Here is a 20,515-nt window from a genome sequence, read left to right as displayed (position 1 = left end):
CTTAGAGGATAGGGCAAAAAAGTATCAATCTAATGCGCTAGTGTCGATCTGATACCAATACAAGCTTTGGTATCGATATTTTGATCAATCTGCCCACCTCTACCATAAATCTCTATGGTCCAGGTAGTTATGGCAAAGATTAGTTGCTGCCGTCATAATTTCTGAGTATCCATGGTTAACGGCATCTAAACAGTAAAGGCAAAGTTAGGAAACACCACTCATCAATGTTCGTTTATCTTAAATGAAAAAAAAAAAGGCTTTTTTGTTTTGTTTTTCTGTGTCATTAGTTTCCCAACATGACATCACCAGTGCTTACATCTCATAATACATCTTATAATGATGAATAAAACATTAAATATTTATGACTTCTCACATAAAAAAACCCCCCAAAAAACTAATCACTTAGTTTGGAAATGAAATGATCATTTCTTTATTTGTATTTCATTTTTAGAACGTTTATAATGTAAACGTCTACATTTTATAATTTTTTTCTTATGAAACAGAGGTAGTAGAATTTTAAAGTAAGGACAGAAAGAGCGACCTCCTCTGGGTGAAACAGGCACTTCTGCAGATTTCACTTAGTACGTTACATTGTTGCTATTGGAAACGGACTCCACACAAACTGAGAAAACACCGGAAATCCCTCTGAACCTCTGTTATAGTTCATTCTCTGAACAGAAAGAAGTCCAAAGAAGAAATAAGTGTGGGCTATTCAGGCTTTGGATTTAAAATGAGCTCTCCTTTGTCGATGCTAAAGAAAACCAAACGCACTCCTCTGCAGGGCGCTCACAAAGAGCAAGGGTAGGTGATTAACTCCACACAGGTAGAAACTGGACTGTAGTTTTATTGTGAAAAATAAACGTATCAATCATGTCGCCACACTTAATTTTCTTCGACCTGCAGGAGCAAATCAAAAGTTCCTTTAAGGAGGAATCTGCTGAAAGGTAACGATGCACTCACAGAGCACCAGCAGCACTGCAAATTCAGTAAAGTACAAATACAGAATAAATAAATACATCCCAGCTAGAACTAGAACTACTTTTCTTTTAAACCCCTTAAATTAAAGCTGAAAGTCTACACTTTAGTCACACCGTGATTAAAAGTGTGTGGAGATCTAACAGTATTCATGTGTCCACAACATAAATAACTTAAACTGTGATGAGCAAAATGCAGCACATCCTCACATTTGACGAGTTCCAAATAATAATAATTGTATCTTACTGGAGAAACTGATCATAAGTTTCTCAGGTAACTTTTTCAGTTGAAAAAATAACAAAACAACTTTTATAACCATGATAGTTTTTGTTTTTAGAATTTGAGTCTGAATTGGCCGATGAGTCTTCTGATTACTCTCACACTCCACCCAACGAAGCCTCCACCTCAAATACGGGAGCTCCATTAAAGAAAGGTAGGCATTAACACAATGCTTCCCATTCCAGTGTCGAATATATCTTTTTTTATTTATCACATACAAAATGATTATACGTTTTATTTTTCTAATACTTAACTGCTGGTTTTCAGGGTGTCCTCCGACCAACTTTGACCTCATGTCTGCCATGATGCAGCGAGTGACCCTCCTGGAGAAAACAGTGAGGAGCCAGGCAAAGGAGATAGAGCGCAAAGTGAGCATGCAACCACTTCAACGAATACCAAAACTGCCAGCCATCTTTAAACATGTTTAAACCTCACTTTATGGTTTCGTCATTCCTCCCAAGGATAAACAGATTTCAGATTTAGAGGAGAAGCTGAGGGCTCAGGAGAAGTCAGGTAATTATCTACAGCAGGCACAGACTTGAGTTCGATTTATGTTTGGTCGATCAAAGCGATTTCATGATTGTGTGGATTTAGGAAGCATGCATGACCCGAGGAGCAGAGATGATCTCGAAAGCCGGTGCCAACAACTGCAAAATCAAGTGCATGAGATGGAGGTGAGTAAGGTGTGTCCATAAAGTATGAGATTGTGATTCTATCAGTGTGGAGGTTTCACTGAGCTGCTGTCGTTGTTGCAGGACTTTCTGAACGATTATGGTTTGATCTGGGTGGGAGATACAGACACTGGTGATCCTGCAGAGCGAGGTAGATCCACCAGTCCTGCAGACCTGCAATCCCTTCGTGTCTTTTGTATCTTAAAGCTGTGCTGTTTTTGTTTTGTTTTGTTCTCTTCTTCAGAGACTTCTGGTAGCAGAGGCTTCCACATAAACTTTGATCTCGTGCTGCAGAGGATCAGAGAACTGAACGTCCTCGCAGGGGAAGGAGAGTCTTTTGTGCAAATGACAGCGACAGGAGCACAGCTGGCAAAAAAGGATCCCATTCCACTGAGGCTCTACAGGAATGGCATTGTAATGTTTGATGGTCCTTTCCGCTCATATCAGGAGCACAGCACCCAGGTTAGCTACACTGAAAATAGGAAAATCAAAGTCTATATTAAACTGGAATCTTTCCTTGGTTAAAAGTCATCAACTCTTGGTCCCTGCAGCAGTGCATGCAAGATCTAATGGATGGCTATTTTCCATCTGAGCTTCAAGAAAGATTTCCAGATGGTGTACCTTTTGAGGTGAGTCTCAGTTTCTTCTTCTTATTTTGTTTTTGGGAACAATCGAGTGTCTTCACAGAAATTCTCTTTGCAGCTTCATGACAGGCGTTACGAGGAATTCAACTCTAGGCTCCCATGGGAAACGTTTCCTGGTGAAGGACAGCCTGTTTGTGGGGACAAAGATGAATCAGCAAGCGCGCTGAGCTCTCACTTACCCGGTCTGTCTGCAAACGTCACCCTGATCAAAGCCACGGTGCAGATCCTCAGAGACTTTGCTGTCATTCTCATGTTTTCTTCTGATTCAAAGGCAAGAAGATGACCACGGATCAGTTCCTGAACAAGCTGCCGAAGTTGGTGGTGAAGGCCGGCCGAGTGATTGATATCAGGAACTCACTGAGGGCAAAGCTGCAGGTGAGTCGTAGAGAAGCAGCAATTATCTGTTTGTACAGATATACAGATGAGGACAAAATTACCAGCCACCCTAAGAAGTTTAAAAGCTTTGTCAACATTTTCCTGAGTGCTTTTTTAAACAGAGCAAGGAATTTTTAACATAACATTTGTAAACATTGTATTTTTTTTACAAAGCATCAATTATTATTACTATTTCAGATTACCAGGATCAGTATTATTAGTTCCCTGAAACACCATAGCAGGCGCTACTGCTGTGCAATGATGTGCTTTAACGTTGTAATGCTCGAAGCTAAGAAGTTAAAACTGAGAGTTAGCTTCCAATAAAAACTCCAATAAAAACTTCAAGGGTTTGAGCTGTCACCCGAGAAAGCATGCTACCAAAGATAAAAGAAATCCGTTTAGACTTACTCGAGTCGTGAATTATAGTCTCAAAGAAGATAATCACCAGAATCCTGCACAAGAATGGACTGCAAAGCTGCAGACCAAGAAAAACTCCACTTCTGCAGAACAGATAACTTCACGACAACCTGGAGAAAGATTTTGGATACTAGTAGCGCATGCTTTGATCAGATGAGACAAAACTAGAGCTCTTTGGCCAAAGAGATGCTTTTTATGTTTGGAGAAAGAAGTGAGAGACATATAAAGCAAAGAACAACATCCCCACAATGAAACACGGTGGTGGCAGTATTATGTTGTGTCCGGAACTGGGAATCTCTTCAAGGTGGAAGGAATCACGATAAAAGGATATGTGAAGATTTGGGAATAAAAGCTCAAGCAGTCACCAATAAACCTGTGTCTGGGTTGTTGCTTTGTCTTTAAGCATGACAGTGCCCCAAAACGTAGTCACCCCTGGTGAAGACCAGCCTCCAGAAGGCCAAAATGAACATTAATGACAGGCCTGCACAAATCCCTGATTTCAGTTCCACTGTTTCTCTGTTTAGCAACACTTGGGAAAATCTTTATAGAGGGCCTAATGGTTAAGTCCTCCTCTATATATAAGACAGCACTGATAATCAGTGTGCTTCTACCAGGGTACATCTGATGTGGACAGCAGCAGTTCAGTGATACTGATAGATACACCGTCACTGCAGGCGAGTACTGAGAGGTAAACCAAATGTTCTCTTTTATTTTTTATGTGTATAGCATAAATTTTTGTCTAATCTGCCAGTTAACAGACTTACCAGAGGGTGTCAGTCATCACAAACTCATGCTGTGCAAATAAGCATGGCTTAAAAACATTTGCCATACCAAATGAATACCACATGGAAAAAGTACAAAGTAGGTTAAAGGAATGAGTGAATTTAAGAACACCACACTTGATGTAAGACCTGCTTAAATCCCGATTTGGCCACTGATAGTCCAGATTGTAGAGATTACTGTATGTGCTGATCTGAAAATGAGGGCAGTCATCAGCTGGTGACCGTGTTTGTGATGCAACGCTCCAGTTTTCACCCACATTTTTGCTTCATGGCTGCCTCCAGACTGCAGGCTTTCAGCGCCTACCAGCCTGCCTGTAATGTCATCACTCTCAAGGTGAAGTCAGAAGACGGGAGTCACACTTACATAGTGAAAATGTCCCCGTCGGAAACAGTCGGTGACCTGCGGAGGTACCTGGACAAACACAGGTGAGGACACATCTCGATGCACTGACCGCACCGCTGCTTTTACAGTCACGTGACCCAGCCTGCTGTTTGTTTGTCTCTGCACTACAGAAGGGGTGATGTGTCCAGTTATGACATCATCAGCGCATACCCACAGTGCAACTATGATGATGATGGCCAGACGCTCCAATCGCGTGGAATCGTGAGAAATGCCACTCTACTGCTGCGACAGAGGAAACCCGGTCCTTCACTGGCTGACGTCAACAAAGCTCTTAAAGATTAAAGAATTACTTTTGTCTTGTTACATCAGTGCGTCATTAATGTTATTAATGACGACTGTGTTCTGTGACAGTGAGGCCAAAAGCATTGACAAACCCATGACACTGAAACAAAAATGAGCCATTATTCCTTTTGTTTCTTATACCTTTGCTCTTAACTGGGACACAGCTCATTAACACCAATATCTAATCAGATAATCACATGGCAGCAATTCAGTGCATGTAGACATGGTCAAGCTGACCTGCTAAAGTTCAAACAGATCATCAGAACAGTTGGTGCCAGATGGGCTGGTCTGAAAATTTCAGAAACTGCTGATCTACTGGGATTTTCCACACAATCATCTCTAAAGTTCACAGAGAAAATGTTCAGTGAGCAGCAGTTCTCTGGGTGAAATAGGAGAAATAGAATGACTGCTTAGAGCTTATGGGAATGGAGCAGTAACTTGTTACAACCAAAATATGCAAAAGAGCATCTCTGAACACACAGAACCTTTAAGCAGGTGACAGCAGCAGAAGACCACACTGGCTGCTGTCAGCTGAGACCAGGACGCTGGAGTTACGATTAAGATTGGAAAAATGTTACGTGGTTTGATGAGTCTCAGTTTCTGCTGCAATACTCAGATGATACAGTCAGAATTCTGTGTAAACATAAACAAGGTTCAGGCTGCTGGCGGTAGGAGATAATCTACTTGGCTTGAAACCATCTGCATCTACACACTGAGTATTGTTGTTGACCATGTCCATTCCTTTATGACGACAGCATACCTATCTATTGATGGTTGCATCCAGCAGGATAACACCCCACGTCACAAAGCTCAAATCTTCTGTAACTGGTTGCATTATGAATGTGCAGCTGAAACATCTGCAGGAACTCTGTGATGCTATGATGTTAACATGAACCAAAACCTCTGACGAATGTTTTTAGCATTGTGTGATAGTTTTTTTTGTGTGTGCGCATTTGTATAACCCAATATAACTCATAACCCAACTTGCAGTGGCTCACATACAGTCCTAAGTATGAAGACTGAGGTTAAAACTGATCGAACTTACATTGGTGGCTTTTAACAGTCTTTTCATCCTTTCTGTGCAAAGTTAAAAAATAAAAGCAATCTGAGACCAATTAAAACAAAAACAAGTGTTGAAAATCTTTATTTCTAAAATATGCAAATACAAACAAGGACAAAAGTAAGAAAATATAAACATATTTTTTCCCTTTTGCAAAACATTTGAGATGTTAAGGCATGCGGAGCCCGACTTTTCAAAGAGAAATCTTGTGCTACTCACGTTTAAAGGTCCCATGAAATGAAAAATGGCTTGTGTGTCCCTGGGTGGTATTCAGAATAATAAAAATCATTGTTGCATATTTTTATGTTAAAATCCCTTTCTCTTCCCATAAAGTGTCATGTTTTTTTTTTTTGTTTTTTTCCCCCCTTTTAAATGGCTTATCTCACCGTCAGGACAAATACAAAACTCCATTCACTTCGATGTGACCCGTGATTATGGGGTGATCCAGCCAACCCCTCCACAGTCACCTCCACAGTAAAAACGCCTGAAGGAACATCCCATCTGCTCACACATCAAACCACAGAGAAATAATAGAATCTAACAGACACTTCATGGGACCTTTGCACACTGTGGATGCTTGCTGAGACATGTTAGCACATTATTACAGTAACAACACGTTAGGAAGACCCAGAAAACTTTCACACCGAGTTGTCAATGCAAACAAAAAAAACCCTAAAATAACAATAAATAATACTGAAGATTAATACTGTTTCTCATTCATACATTTACTCAAACAGTTCACCGCTCTGCTTGAATGCGAGTCTGCCATCATTGACATGAAATCTACGCTAAATCCTACTCAGACTTTCACCATGTTTTAATCATCTACCAGGGCCAACTCGAGCTTTGCAACACATTTTTTTTCCTACTACATTCAGTGTCAGAGGGAATGTATTGACTGTCCTACTGGTTGACACACTGAGTGAACGGTTATACTGGAAGGGTCAGCTGCAATCAGCCCTTTGTGGTTGGTCTGGGATGAAATTAGCATTGCAGTTGCAAACGCGACAGAAAGGCACATGTTGGTAATTCATTCAGGAGGAAGCCTGCAGCAGCGAGGAGTGCTCGCACACCTGCACGTCTGCTTCAACCGGAGTTTCTTTGGTATACGGTAGGCCTGTTGGTGTGAGAAGCTGATTTGGTATTAAACCTCTTTTAGTTGTTATGCCTCATACCTCACAGCAGAGTCCAGTATTACAGTGTTCACCATTTTAAATGGTGCATTAGTAACATTTCCTTGCAAAGTCATTAAAAAAAAAAAAAAAAGGGAAAAAAAGCGAAAATAAAAAAGCAAAGGTTAAATATTTTCAGTTGATTGTCAACCACTTCTCAGATAATTCCCCTTTGGAGGGAAATTAAATTTTAAATAAGTTATATTTGCAGGACCTCTACACAAAGAGCTTTCCACCAAAGTGGAATAAAAAGTATAAGACTGTTTTGGTAACTGACAGCATCATGTCGTCATTATTATAAAAACAAAAAAAAACAAAAACACACGTGCGCACGCACACACACACAGACACACAATGCTTAAGGATCAAGTATTAGAGGTAAGTTATTTTCTGTTAGCCCTTGGACTGAAATAGATGAACTCACTGGGATGGGGCAGGGAGGTGGGGGCTCTGAGCTACTGGCAGGCTTGAGACTCGACATGCAGTCAGTCGAGAAGTAGAAGCTAAACCATATGGGCTTTCCTCTGTCCTCGTTTTAAGGAAATTATAGTCCAGTCCTCTGACATTCAGGAACAAAGCATGGAAGAAAAGCCTGTTAAGAGTGCTCCGAGATGAAGAGGTTCCTGCAAGTTTCCTCCATCGTGGCTGGGTGTCGAGGTTACTGAGTTATGCAGTTTTCTCCCATGTCCTGAGCGTAACGGTCCAGTATTACGTTACGCAGCTCCTCGACGTCACGCCGGAGCTGCTGGACTTCGACCAGCTTCTTCTGCAGCACCTCTGGATTCATCCAGTCCTCGCTGTGCTCCGCCACGGATGGAGGTGCTGGAAAAACAATGCATAATTGATTCACCTCATTCCATTACATTTAGTTTAAACATCAAATTCAACACTACAGTGAAAAAAGATGAAGGTGAGAAATAAAAACTTGAGTAGTGCTTACAAGTGAGGCCAAGGAGCAGGGACAGGTTGGGGTCTTGTCCCTGGGCTCGCTGGGTTAGGATGCTGCACAGTGAGCGCAGGTCACTGAGGCAGGAAGCAATCTCAGCATGCAGTCTCTTTGTGAGATTAGCCCCAGCTGGCTGCAGGACAGACGAAGCCTGGTTAGTGCCCTTTTGCTCTGGATCGCTCATCTGCTCCTGCAGCGTCAAATTCTGCTCCATTAGTTCCTGGTTCTGGGTCGACAGCTACAAGACAGTGATCGGCGTCGGTGTTAGGAGCTGTCGAGCCTTATTGAGGGCTCAGAGGTCTGATTTCTAAACAAACAGAAACTGAGAAAGTTGGTGCTTTTTTGGAGAGGGTAGTTAGTATAGCTCACCTCCTTCATGGCTGTGTGGAGCTCTAACACGTTCTGCTCTTTGGCCAGCACCTCCTCTCTGAGAGCCTGAGAGCTGCTTTCTTCCTGAGATATCTGCTCCTCCAAAGCCTGCAGAAAAAGAAAAAGAAAAGAGATTTAAAAAATGTTGCGTGCTACAAAAACAGCAACCACACACTCATTCAGATTCCCCGTGAAGAGATAAACACCTGGATCTGTGCTCCAAGCTGTTCCATCATCCTGTGTTGCTTCTCAATAACCTGCAAAGAGAAGAAATGAGCATTAAAACAACACCAACTTAAGCACCAATGAGGCATTACCGACCAGCGTATGCTGGATATTTTCCATGTTATTGATCTAACTTGCAGACATGAGAACAGCAAATGCGGTACACACTGCAGAGAACATGCTGTAACCACATAATACAGTCATTTCCCAGAGAAATACACACTTCTCTCTAAGTCTAACTCATCTGAACATGAACTTCCTCCAAACTCAGGAGTCATCTGAGGTCAATGCACAAAGCTGGATCTTTACTTTGGGATAGAAATTACTTTTTAATAAACCGACATACAAATAGTCCTTAGTTATTCTAGTTTATCCAGTGATATTTACACTCTGAATCCTGTCTTTGTGTGCTGCCCTGATCTGAAAAGGTGAACCTTCTTTGCACATGAAAGACCACACCAAGCAGACCTTTTTGAGTCTCTGCTGCTCCTCTTTCAAACTGTTGTTCTCTCCTCTAAGCTTCTCAAAATCCAGAGAAGGGAGTCTGGCTCCATCCTCCAGGCCCTGCTGCACCCGCTGCTGCATACTGATGAAGACAAAAATAAAAACGCAGAACACTCATTATGCACAGTTATTATGTTTTCTTTTTACACCAAGAGCGAGGAGAAATAACATGCCTACAGAGAGGAGTGCACATACTCAGTAATGGTGGTCAGCAGGTCCCTCTCCCTGCGTTTCTGCTCCTCCAGGTATGCGTCTTTCTCCTTCAGTTCTGAGTTTGTCGTCGCCAGACACGCCTCCATTTCTTTTACTTTCTCTTCTAGCTCTGTTACCTGATGTTCAGCTTCCAACAGCTTATTTTAAAAAAAGCAAACAAACATGGTCAGGTTTAATGATTAACACATGTGCACCTGAGCAAACAAAAAGGAGTGAAGGTTTAGTGTCCTGACCTGTTTGTTCTGGTTCTGGTAGTCCTCCAAGGTAGGCAGGTCAGCGAGGTAGCGCTCAAGAGTCTCAATGCGCTGCTGGTTCTCCCTCTTCAGTTCCGACTCCTTCTGACACTTTTTCTTCAGGTTGCTGATGTGCTTGTCTCGACTGCGGATCTACAAACATAAACACACGTTAATTTGATAACATTCTCCAAATGTATCGCTTAAAACTGATTACAGCCCTTCTCAATCAACAGATGATAAATAAAGGAAAATGACAAACCCATCGTCACTTTTTAGTTTCAAAGAAGTTTGTTTAATGAAAAGAGGAAGCAAACTTCAGGCTTCGAGTGATTAACCCTGACTGATTTTTATCTACAGCATATTGTTTCTTGTGTGGGAGACAACAATTTCCCGCACAGACTCTTGGGCTCAAGGACATCAAGTGTTTTGCTCTGCTGTTAGCTAATATCAAATACTGGGACATGCCAGAGCAAAGTATTTGGCAGGGTTTTTATTTATATTTTAAAAAAAACAACAACAAAAAACAACCCATTGGCCATCATTAGGGTTTAAAAGTTTTCAGTCTCGATATTGTGGTTCTCGTGTGCATGACTCTTATAAGGACGTGTTGGGTAAGCACAAACCCTCTCTTCCTGTTTCTTCATCTCCTCCGTGTGCCTCTCGCAGGCTTCCTTCAGATTCTCGGTCAGTCGCCGCGTCTCAGCCTCAACTGCCGCGAGTCTGCGCTCTGCCTCTGCTTTCTCCAGAACAACAGAGTCTGTGCGCTCTGCAAACTGCGCCCTCAAGAACGCGTTCTCCCTCTGAGCCTCCTGCAAGTCAACATCAAAGACTCAGCTGAGTAAGATAAGGGTGCACAGTTAGTCAACATGACAGCAGTGTAATAGTCCTAAGCATTGTTTTCTGGAGCCAGAGCATGTTTTTACTAACCTGTAGACGCAGCAAATACATATCTCCGTAAGAAGCCCCTCTGCCCAGGAGGGCTCCGTGAACCTGCAGCTCGCTTTCCCTCAGACGCTGCTCCAGCTGGGCCATGTGCTGCTTTTGTCTGCGATCACAACCAGGTCCAACCATCAACAACACAAACATTCACAAAGCTTTGTTTCTGTAATTTCCCGAAAGCAGTGAACCCGTTACAAACACTTACCTCTCAATGATAAGCTCCTTCTCCTTTAGCAGGCTCTCGCTGGCTTTGACCAGCGCGTCCCACTTGCCCGACTCAGAGTGAACCGGTGTTGAGTACAGAGGTGGGTACTGACCCATTCCTCCACCCATTAGCTGTAACAAGAGAGGGAGAAATGCATTAAGTGTCAGTGTTAACTGACAGTGGTGGACAAGTGATGAGAGACACCTGCACACTTTCCACTTTTTCACACAATTCAGGAGTTAGCAACAACAGAGCTAGTGCTTTAAAGCAGCGGTCCCCAACCTTTTTTGCGCCACGGACCGGTTTATGCCCGACAATATTTTCACGGACCGGCAATGAGGTGTCGCGGATGAATACAACAAAATAAAACTAGTGCGGTACCGAAAAAAGAAGATTTATTCATAACACACGTGAAAAGACCCAGGAAAACCGACGATAAAAGCGATAACAAAATAATGTTGAAAACCGATAAAACCCTGAAAACCATACGTTTCACACCTGAGCCTCAACTCTCGCGGCCCGGTACCAAACGACTCACGGACGGTAAGGCCCGAGGTTGGGGACCGCTGCTTTAAAGTACCAAGTACTGCAAACACCTCATGAATTACCTCTAGACACATCCAATTATTCTTATGCAACACTAAAGTAACAACTACCTTTTTGTCAAATCAGATGGTCAGAGTCACTGTGCTATGAAATAATTAGCGGTGCCAGCAGTGTTTGTTTTTCAACTAAAACTTTAGATGACTAATGTTAAGGTTGTAATGGTACTACAAGTCTTATCAACATCACTTGGTGATTTGTGCTTTAACTGTTGATGTTGTATAAGAAACAAATTAACAGGATTCAGGACAAAGACAATGATAGTGATGCTCTTCATGCATGGGTGCACTCAGGACAAAACAACTAACGGTTACTTTTAATCATTAACCCTTCAAGCTACTGGCAGACTGCTGGAGTTTCTGCCTTTATATGCAAAAGACTTGTACTTATGGCTTTAGGAACTATAATTCATTGTTTAGTTCTGTACGTGCTACACTGTGCTGCAGCTGCCAATGGCCTTCACGCACATATAGAAACAGGGAAAACACATCACAGATGAACATCTGATTCTAAACCCCAAATTATAAAGTTTGAAATACAAACTGGACAATATGTTATTTATAAAACAATAGTAAATGACACCCAGTTTCTTTATTTGTTCACTGCCAATAGCGCAATTGGTAACATTGGAGCTGATCAGTATTCTTATGATTAATAATTAAGGTCTGGGACCGGTTTGATTTCTGCTTTAGTGCCAACATCTTTACAGAAATTAATTACATTTTTAGGGCTACACATGCAAAATTATTAAGATTGTTCAATGAATGGCATGCTCAGACACCACCATGGATTTATTAAAAAAAAAAAAATATATATATATATATATATATATATATATATATATATATATATATATATATATATAAAAAAATGCTGTCCTATGTAGTTTGCACACTATCTGCCTGCACTGGCTCTAGTGAAGAGTTTCCACTTTAAGCACAGACAGCGGAGAAACTGATGCTCTGATCACTGAATTGTTTGCCCTGCTTATGCTGACAACATAACAGGTTTACATCTGCACACACATGACAGTGACAGAACAAATAAACTGGCATAACAAATATACTCCCAAGAAACATAAACACGGGCCTGTCATCTGCTCCATTTGTTAATGTCAAATAGGCCATGTGTGTTGAGGACAAAAACACTTATTGGGAAAGGACACAAAAAATGATATCTAAGCATTTAAAATGAAATAAATAACATTATGCATTAGAAATCAGTGAATGCAGCTCATCGATCTCAGCTTTGAATGAGCACCAACACATTTGTAAGAGGTTGTACAGTCTGTTCATATAGTAAAATTACCTTTCAATACGATCAGGTTTAGCTTGTTTTTGTTCAGTGTGAGTTCCAGAAAAACTGCATCAGTGTACTTAAGTGTTCATTTGTAAGCAAAAATTTGATGAAGTGCTAAAAGTCACTCTCAAAGTGGCACTCAGTCAGCATCTGCTCCCAAACATAACATAAGCCAGTGTGTTAAGAAAAGATCGATTAATTAAATACATCTGCAAACAACATAATCTTTTGAAGTACTTATGATTTCAATTTTGGTTATTGATCCGTTTCCTGTTTTAAAATAAACTTAAATGTGGTTTAGACCTCATTTTATATGTAATTAATAAAGAATTGTGAAAGTCTATACATTGTGTATATAAGAAGCTATTCTTTTGCCAAGTTTTAATCTCTACAAACAAACAGCTACTCCACAAATCTCCTTCAGTTTCTACATTTCCCCAGATACATCTGAACCCATTTAAAACTACCTTTTTTGTTTTGCCACCTAGCAAAATATATTGTGTGAAAAAGTGTCACCACTACACTTGAAATCCAAACTTCTTTCCAAAAGTCTCACTTTCTTTACCAACAGTCTTGCAGCAGTAGATGTTTTCTATTGAGATACATACCTGCATTTGTTCCATTTGCAAGCGTAAGCTTTCCAGTTGTTTATGCTGCTGTTGTTGCTGCCAGCTTGGAAGTTCACTGCATCTGTCCTGCCGCAGCGGCTCATAACCTTTGGAGCCTGCGTGCTCTCTCAACAGAGCCTGCGTCTGAAGGCTAAGAGGACTTGTATAAACTCCAGCAGATCCGGCCACACCAGGCTGTCCACCCCTTTGATTAGAGGCTTCTGCAGTACCGGGAACGCCAGGCCTAGCTTCAGGCAGAACTTTATAGCTGTGCTCCAAACTTCCTCTGTAGGCCTCAGACACATAGTCTGGAGTGTCTCTAATCCCGGTCTGTAACCGGAGTCTCATGTCAGGGCATAACCCACCCAGGAGGGCTGACTGATTCAGCGTAGGTTCCACAGCAGGAGTATCAAACCTGTGGCCCTCGTCCAATCGTGTGTGGTCTGTGGGGAAAAGCGAGTGGTCCAGCCCATTTACCAGACTACGGTATCGACTCAGGCAGTCGGGCTTTACCCCGACGGGATCTCCTCCCACGCCGACTTCAGCATCCAGGTTGGGCGAAGATGCTGATTTGGAGAGAGAGGAGGACTTTGACGTGGTGCCACTTGGGGTTCTGGAGCCAGAGGAAGATCTGTGACCTTCAGCTGAGGACAGGCAGTCTTCCTGGACACATGACTGGGGCTTTGAGGCCGGGGCTCCGGCCGTGGATGGCATGACATGTGCAGTGGGTATGGGGATCTGACTGCGAATGGGCTGAAAAGAGGGGCTGCTGCTGGAACTGCAGAAATCTTTAAAAAATTTAAAAAAGACAAACATTAGAAACAACATTAAGAGTATTTCTCTCACTCTACAAATGTTCCCTGTTAAATCAGTGCAGAATATCTGGAGCGCTACTGCAGGCCATTTTCTCTATTTTCAGTCAGCAGTGTAAAGTAGATGCAGCAGGGTTTACTGGTGGCCTACTTTGATGATGAGGTGTCACCGCTGAAAGAATTAAATGGCTTTGACTGACTCAACTCAGGGAATAGGCTTATAATAGACTTAAAGCACTGCACAGAATTAGAGCTTCGTGTTACATGACAAACATATCCTGTGTTTACTGTGTTAATAAAGCTGCTGATACCTGCCTGAAACATGTACAATTATAACCCACTATAAAAATACGTTACTGCAGAAGGGCAGACAAAAAGTTCAGCCCCTATAATTAGCAAAATTTTGACAACACACATGGTGTACTACAGCTTCAGTAAACACAGAGTCCACTTTACTAGGCAAGCACATACAGCAATGTTAATCTGGAAGCTTCAGAGATGATAAATGACCTCAGGAACACAGGAAAACCCAACACCAGCCATCTCCACAATCCTCAACACACGTTACACAACTGTTTTACCAGCGCTACGAACCTCAGAGAAGTGTTGAAGTCTGAAAATCGGGCAGTCACTCGAACACAGCAAACGTGTTAGAGGCTGTGGCATGTTTTCTAACAACGAGCGGAAGTGAGCAGAGCAGCAGAACACTTTAAATCAAAACACAGAACAGTCTTCTGCATTTCCTGAGAGCAACAAAACAACCTGTGAAGATAACACTGCCCGACGAACAAGCCCAAAGCCGTATTGTCCTCCGACAGAAAACCTCGCCTGTACCGAGCCCCGAGTGAACGCATACAAACAGGCACACGCAGGAAAGGTTAGGGGGTATTTATAGCCCACCTCTCAAGTTACAGAGCAATCTGTGGGTGCCGCTTATTTAAGCACCTTGCCTCCTCCCACTGCACCACACATCACACGTTTACCTCCAAAGTCAAATACTGAATGGGATACTTCTACCTCTTACCAGTTTAAACCAGAACTGCCTTAAATTAAGACACCCTGAATAATCACTGCACACAAAAATAAACAGCAAACATGCCAAAATAGGGTGGGTGGAAAAAAAAGAAACTTTTTTTTTTTTTTTAAACATAACACATCTGATATAAAAGAAGCCTCAAGGCTCCACTGAATCATGACTGGCTAGAACATGTCTGAACTCCTCAGCAAGAACAACCTTTGCTAGATGTTTGCTCAACACACATTCCTACCCAAAGACACAAAAACCCAAAACTTGTTCATTTGTATACCAAATCTAGTGTATTTCCCACTTCACCGTGACTCTAAAAACTCATTATCGTAGCTTTTAGTGAAAGACACTGATAAGATATCATTGTTAACAATGCCATTATCTCTTCTGCCTGCTGGTCTGATTCTTTATCAATTTCCTCATTGATTTGTGATCAATCATCCAAGTACATAGATTTTCAGCTTGGACACAGATGTTTTGCTATGCCTGAATCTGAGCACAGTTTAGAAACAGAGTTTTGTTTTTTTTAAGGAAGGCCTGTATGTTACTATGATGTGCAAATACTTTGCTGCCATGAGTTTAATATCACTCTATAAAAATATGCAAAAGTCAGAAAATCATGACGGCCCAGATTAAAAAAAAAAAAGAACTGATCAGCTTGGAGCCAAGAATGCAATGGACTGGACAATTTGATACCGGTGCTAAACTGGAAGCAGTTTAATTCCAAACTCTAATTAACTGCTATATTTATAGGCACTTCCACCGGTCTAGGTGGTTGGAAAAAAGCCTAATAGCTGCATTACTGTATATATTAAAGCCAGTTTCCAACATGCACTAAAGCTTGGAACGTTTCTAGATATCATCCAATTAAAAGTCTCCCAGCTACAAGTTTGCCTATGTGAGAACAGAGTGGACCACTGTCTGGTGAAGGAGAGCAGACAACTGTAGACAATGTTATAACCAGATTCTCCCAACAATGTCTGGAGACTTCTCTTTTGTATTTTAATTTAAAACTTTATTCAACTTAACAAACTGACATCTTGAGAATATGATATGAGCCAAGGCAGGAAACCAAAACCTCCAGAGAAAAATCCAGAAAAGCTTTCAAACTAGTCAGGATTGTACAGTGGGTCAGTGCTGCTAGTTTAGCTCTGTAATAGCTTACAACTATTGCTATAAACGAAATTTGCTCAGGGAACAACTCAATACATGAACATGTGGAGGGTTGGACAAAATAATGCAAAGCTAGCAATTAGTGTATCTAATAACAAGGCTGCCAACCATTCGCTTGAATACAGCTCTGACTGTTGTAGGAATATTGTCTTACAAGCTCCGAGCTCAGTGATTACCATGTTCAGGAGGTGTAAGATAACCCTGGCCACCTCAATGGCATCTGCTTTAGGTTATTTCAAAGACAGAACGCATGCATCTAGTAGCACTAACAACTGGTATTCATTCTTTATTGACACTGAAGTTTGAAAATTTTGGTTGTTTCTTATTGTATCTTTGTGTGTGTGTTATTTGTTTATGCTCCACTGACTGTACCATTGTCTTTCTTGGCCAGGACACTCTAAAGACATTTTTTCCTGGTTAAATAAAATTTTTTTAAAAAGTACTCCACAGGTTCTCTTAAAGCTAACTGATAGAAAGCCAGGAGCAGAGATTGTTTAATTCACCATAGTGACAGGGAGAGCACCAAAACACACATCAGTTTACTCGGTGTGCTGGGACACCATCACATCACTAATATTTTTCCCTTGTCCTTGACAATTGCCTGGCAATCCACCCATAAATACCAGCCCAAAGCCTACAGTGCTGCTACTCTGCAGCCTATTATTTTGTAATGTTTCCTTTGGAAACAGGGACCACCCATCCCAGCTGGCCATCCATTAAACACAGCCTTTCAGTCCATTATTTTTTCCACTAGTGCATGCACACACAAGCTATCAAACCATTGGGATATTCCTATTTTAAACATAACAATGTGAAAGCAGTGATATTCCTGCCACAGGCAAGATACAGTCTTGGCATTCAAACATCTCCTCTCACTTAACCTCAACTCTGGAGCAGTACAAGCTGCACCTTGGGTCAGTTTTGGCTGGGGAGTATCACTGTAAATGTCCCAAGCATCAACGGTGAATCATGAACATTTTATCACCCTATAAATAGCCCTAGAAACAACACCACGGACAACACAGTGTGTTCCAGCTTCATCTCCCAAAAATTGTTGAGTGCCAAGCATTACCTAACTGAAATATTTCATGACTGCTCTCAACTTTCTAGTGAGCTTCGATGCAAATTTTAAAGAACAGAGGTTTAAGGGTGCACAACCATTAGAAAAAAAAACCCAACACTGTTTAATGGATGTGTTCAGGTCACTGAAGGTCTACCGCAGTGAGACAGTCTTCAAAACAATGTTACACAACAGGCGCTACAGGCAGAGGAAGAACAAGCAAAAGTCATCACCTTCTGCACTGTCAGATGCTGATGTGCCAAGACCAGTGTCCCCGCTCTCTGATGTTCCGGGCCGGCGGCCAAAACGGCTTTGGAACTTCTCTGACACAGCTGGCGTCTGCCACTCCATGTCAGCAAACCGGGCTAATGCACATTTGTGAAAAAGGACAATGACAGCAGAGCAGAACATCAACACATGTGGAAGTGATGCAGGGTTTATGCACAGTGACAGCAGCGTGTCAACTTACCCGCTGGTTTGGATTCAATATATCTCTGCGAGGTGGTCATTCCATAAAAGACCAGTTACCTGGTGGAGACAAGGAAAGAGCATTATTGTATAGTACGGGACACTTAACAGGTGATCAAACTCATGGAACAGCTTTAAATTGGAACATGTGTAAATTTGTTTAGTTTGCCTCACTTAAACAAACAGCTGAACAACTGATGATCTATTTTGAACAATAATTTGACAGAGGCTGGCAGACTTTTGTGGCCACCGTAGAAAGCCTGTCTGCACATTGTAATTATGAACTGGACGGTCACGGGCTAGGACACAGCAGCTGTTAGCTACTGACTGATCTGCTCGCCTATCAAATTCATCTGCCCCTCAACAACCACCACACACACTTTTCTTGGTAGCAACAAAAATAACAACATGAGCACATGTCTTCTCGTTACATAATGTCTTACACAAACATCTCTATCCCTACGGGAACCCTATAGGAACTTCCAAATCAATGGCGACAAAAGAATGCAATGATGGTGGGCACCAAAAGGCTAAGACATCCCCCGCTGTTGTTCAAACTAATCCTTTTCTGTGGCTAATTCTTAAAGGAAACTACTGATTACCAGCCAGGGAATTAAGCTAAACACGAGTACACGCTTAACTGAATCTACTAAAAGTATTTTTGGTAGTCGGCCGAATAAGCCAATCACTGCTATCCCAGTCTACCTATTTTGTTAAAAAAAAAAAAAAAAAAAACACACACACACAAAAAACCCGTTTAAGATTTGAGCAGCGATGCCCTACATCGTTAAGCATTTTAGCTAATCCACGACAAATCCGTTTCCGCCGAACAAGCTAGCTAACGGCTAACACCGCTGCGGTTTGCTTAGACTCTTGAGTTCACATCCACGATACGTCTCTGACTTCAGCCTTCCGTGCACACTATCGTAGATAAGCCGGTTCTCCACGCTGAAACAACGGCTACTTTACCTTCGGTTTCAGATAAGGACTGAATACAGTGATAAATCTCGGTTTCGGGCTCTGAATCTGAACCCTTCGCTGCTGCTGCTGTTGTTCCGCTAGCCAACTGATCTCCTCTGATGGCAGACAACCCCGCAAAGACACAGTGGAAGTTTGTTTAATATTACAGCGCGGCCCGCTAAATTCGGGGAGTGGGTCCTGCTTGCCAAAACGCTGCGGAGTTTTCTGCATACACCGTGTTACATCGCCACTGATGGTACACACCGACTTCAAAACTATGGGAGCTGGTGTAACATCTTGAGATATTACCCTCAGAGCCAGATTAATTCACAGAATTTGTATCTGTCATGTGACCAAAAAACCACTACAGGAACAACAACGAACGCACCCAACCAAGTTGCATAGAGAAGGCAAGAATAACCTAGAAGAAGACTTTCGCAAGGGTTCAAATGTGTTGAAGCCATTTTTAAAATACCTTCAATTGGACTACAAAATATTGATTGGCTCTGATGTGAACACTGTAAACTTAAACACAAGAGGTCAATGTCACATTTATTTATAGAGCACATTTTAGTACACGTAAACTCAATGTGCTTCCGATAAAGGCATCAAAGTTATGCGGATCTGTACGTAGGGCAATAAAAACAACAAAAGAAAACGTTACAAAAACATTAAATACAAATGAACACGCACACACAAACACATACAGTGTAAGTCTATGAAAGTAAAAAGGGTTCTGAGTCTGCTTTTGAATGCAAACACACTTATAATTGACCTCAGGTCAGCGGGCAAATCGTTCCAAAGAACAGGACCACAGTTTCTGAAAGTACCCGTAGCACACTTTTATGTAATACTAGGAGTAGGTAAAAGATCTGCGCCTGATGACATGAGAGGTCTCTCTGGGTTAAACAGAAGGAAGTTAAAGTTAATTCAGCGTGGAACTGGGAGCTAATTAAGTTATTTCAATAGATGTTCAAGTTTCCATGTGCGGTTAAGGACTCTGGTAGTGGCTCATTCCACTGATCCTTTAGATAATCCGGTTAACAGAGTGTTACAGATTAACCTGCTTGACATGAATGCATAGACCAATCTGTCAGAGTCAGTCTGTTATAAAAATGTTCTTATGTTTCATTTTATTTGTTTATTTATTTATTTAATTTTTCAGTAGTTGAAAGCAGTTCTGGTGACCTTATTGACACTATACTATTATTTCTTTTTTATATACAATACTGTGCAAAAGTTTTAGGCAGATGTGAAAAATGCTGTAAACAAAGAATGATTTCAGAAATATAAATGATTGTTTATTGGCCCCAAATGTATTCTGCAGCAGGACAATGACCCCAAACATACAACCAAAGTCATTAAGAACTATCTTCAGCGTGAAGACGAACAAGAAGTACTGGAAGCGATTGTATAGCCCCAACAGAGCCCTGATCTCAACATCATTGAGTGTGTCTGGGATTATATTAAGAGACAGAAGGATGTGAGGAAGCCTACATCCACAGAAAATCTGTGGTTAGTTCTCCAAGATGTTTGGAACAACCTACCAGCCAAGTTCCTCCAAAAACTGTGTGCAAGTGTACCTAGAAGAATTGATGCTGTTTTGAGGTCAAAGGGTGGTCACAGCAAATATTGATTTGATTTAGATTTCTCTTTTGTTCATTCACTGTATTTTGTTGATTGATGAAAATAAATGATTAACACTTCCATTTTTGAAAGCATTCTTTGTATATAGCATTTCTCCTCACCTGCCTAAAACAATTGCACAGTACTATAGATACAAAAGTAGGAATAATATACTATACTTC

The 20,515-nt window shown here is 41.5% G+C and overlaps 2 protein-coding genes across 2 annotated transcripts; one reads left to right on the top strand and one right to left on the bottom strand.

Annotated features, from left to right (window-relative positions):
* The first annotated feature begins 605 nt into the window (after nucleotides 1-605).
* On the top strand, nucleotides 606-5,949 carry ubxn11 (UBX domain protein 11). The gene is made up of 14 exons (XM_031751516.2): nucleotides 606-801; nucleotides 904-944; nucleotides 1,313-1,408; nucleotides 1,522-1,622; nucleotides 1,716-1,767; nucleotides 1,849-1,928; nucleotides 2,010-2,076; nucleotides 2,170-2,387; nucleotides 2,477-2,554; nucleotides 2,628-2,751; nucleotides 2,841-2,944; nucleotides 3,976-4,049; nucleotides 4,426-4,569; nucleotides 4,657-5,949. Exons 1-14 carry the CDS (start codon nucleotides 731-733, stop codon nucleotides 4,826-4,828), a joined length of 1,422 nt encoding a protein of 473 aa, XP_031607376.1. The 5' UTR covers nucleotides 606-730; the 3' UTR covers nucleotides 4,829-5,949.
* On the bottom strand, nucleotides 5,944-18,858 carry cep85 (centrosomal protein 85). The gene is made up of 14 exons (XM_031752258.2): nucleotides 18,717-18,858; nucleotides 17,749-17,807; nucleotides 17,513-17,644; nucleotides 13,208-13,995; nucleotides 10,698-10,828; nucleotides 10,481-10,598; nucleotides 10,177-10,362; nucleotides 9,551-9,703; nucleotides 9,300-9,454; nucleotides 9,069-9,186; nucleotides 8,582-8,632; nucleotides 8,376-8,483; nucleotides 8,001-8,244; nucleotides 5,944-7,882 (listed from the first exon to the last, which is right to left on the bottom strand). Exons 2-14 carry the CDS (start codon nucleotides 17,786-17,788, stop codon nucleotides 7,719-7,721), a joined length of 2,388 nt encoding a protein of 795 aa, XP_031608118.1. The 5' UTR covers nucleotides 17,789-17,807; nucleotides 18,717-18,858; the 3' UTR covers nucleotides 5,944-7,718.
* Nucleotides 18,859-20,515: the final 1,657 nt, after the last annotated feature.

This window comes from Oreochromis aureus, linkage group 11, assembly GCF_013358895.1.
Source record: "Oreochromis aureus strain Israel breed Guangdong linkage group 11, ZZ_aureus, whole genome shotgun sequence".
NCBI lineage: Eukaryota > Metazoa > Chordata > Actinopteri > Cichliformes > Cichlidae > Oreochromis > Oreochromis aureus.
Note: the sequence above shows the minus strand (reverse complement) of the source record. Positions and strands in the feature narration are given on the sequence as shown.

Excerpts from the sequence above, each read along its gene's own strand:
- ubxn11 (XM_031751516.2), top strand. The coding sequence starts at position 731 with ATGAGCTCTCCTTTGTCGATGCTAAAGAAAACCAAACGCACTCCTCTG. Across the intron at positions 2,555-2,627 it reads CAGATGGTGTACCTTTTGAG|CTTCATGACAGGCGTTACGA; the intron begins GTGAGTCTCAGT and ends TTCTCTTTGCAG. Across the intron at positions 4,050-4,425 it reads CTGCAGGCGAGTACTGAGAG|ACTGCAGGCTTTCAGCGCCT; the intron begins GTAAACCAAATG and ends GGCTGCCTCCAG.
- cep85 (XM_031752258.2), bottom strand. The coding sequence starts at position 17,788 with ATGACCACCTCGCAGAGATATATTGAATCCAAACCAGCGG. Across the intron at positions 10,363-10,480 it reads TGTATTTGCTGCGTCTACAG|GAGGCTCAGAGGGAGAACGC; the intron begins GTTAGTAAAAAC and ends GTTGACTTGCAG. Across the intron at positions 7,883-8,000 it reads CCTGCTCCTTGGCCTCACTT|CACCTCCATCCGTGGCGGAG; the intron begins GTAAGCACTACT and ends TTGTTTTTCCAG.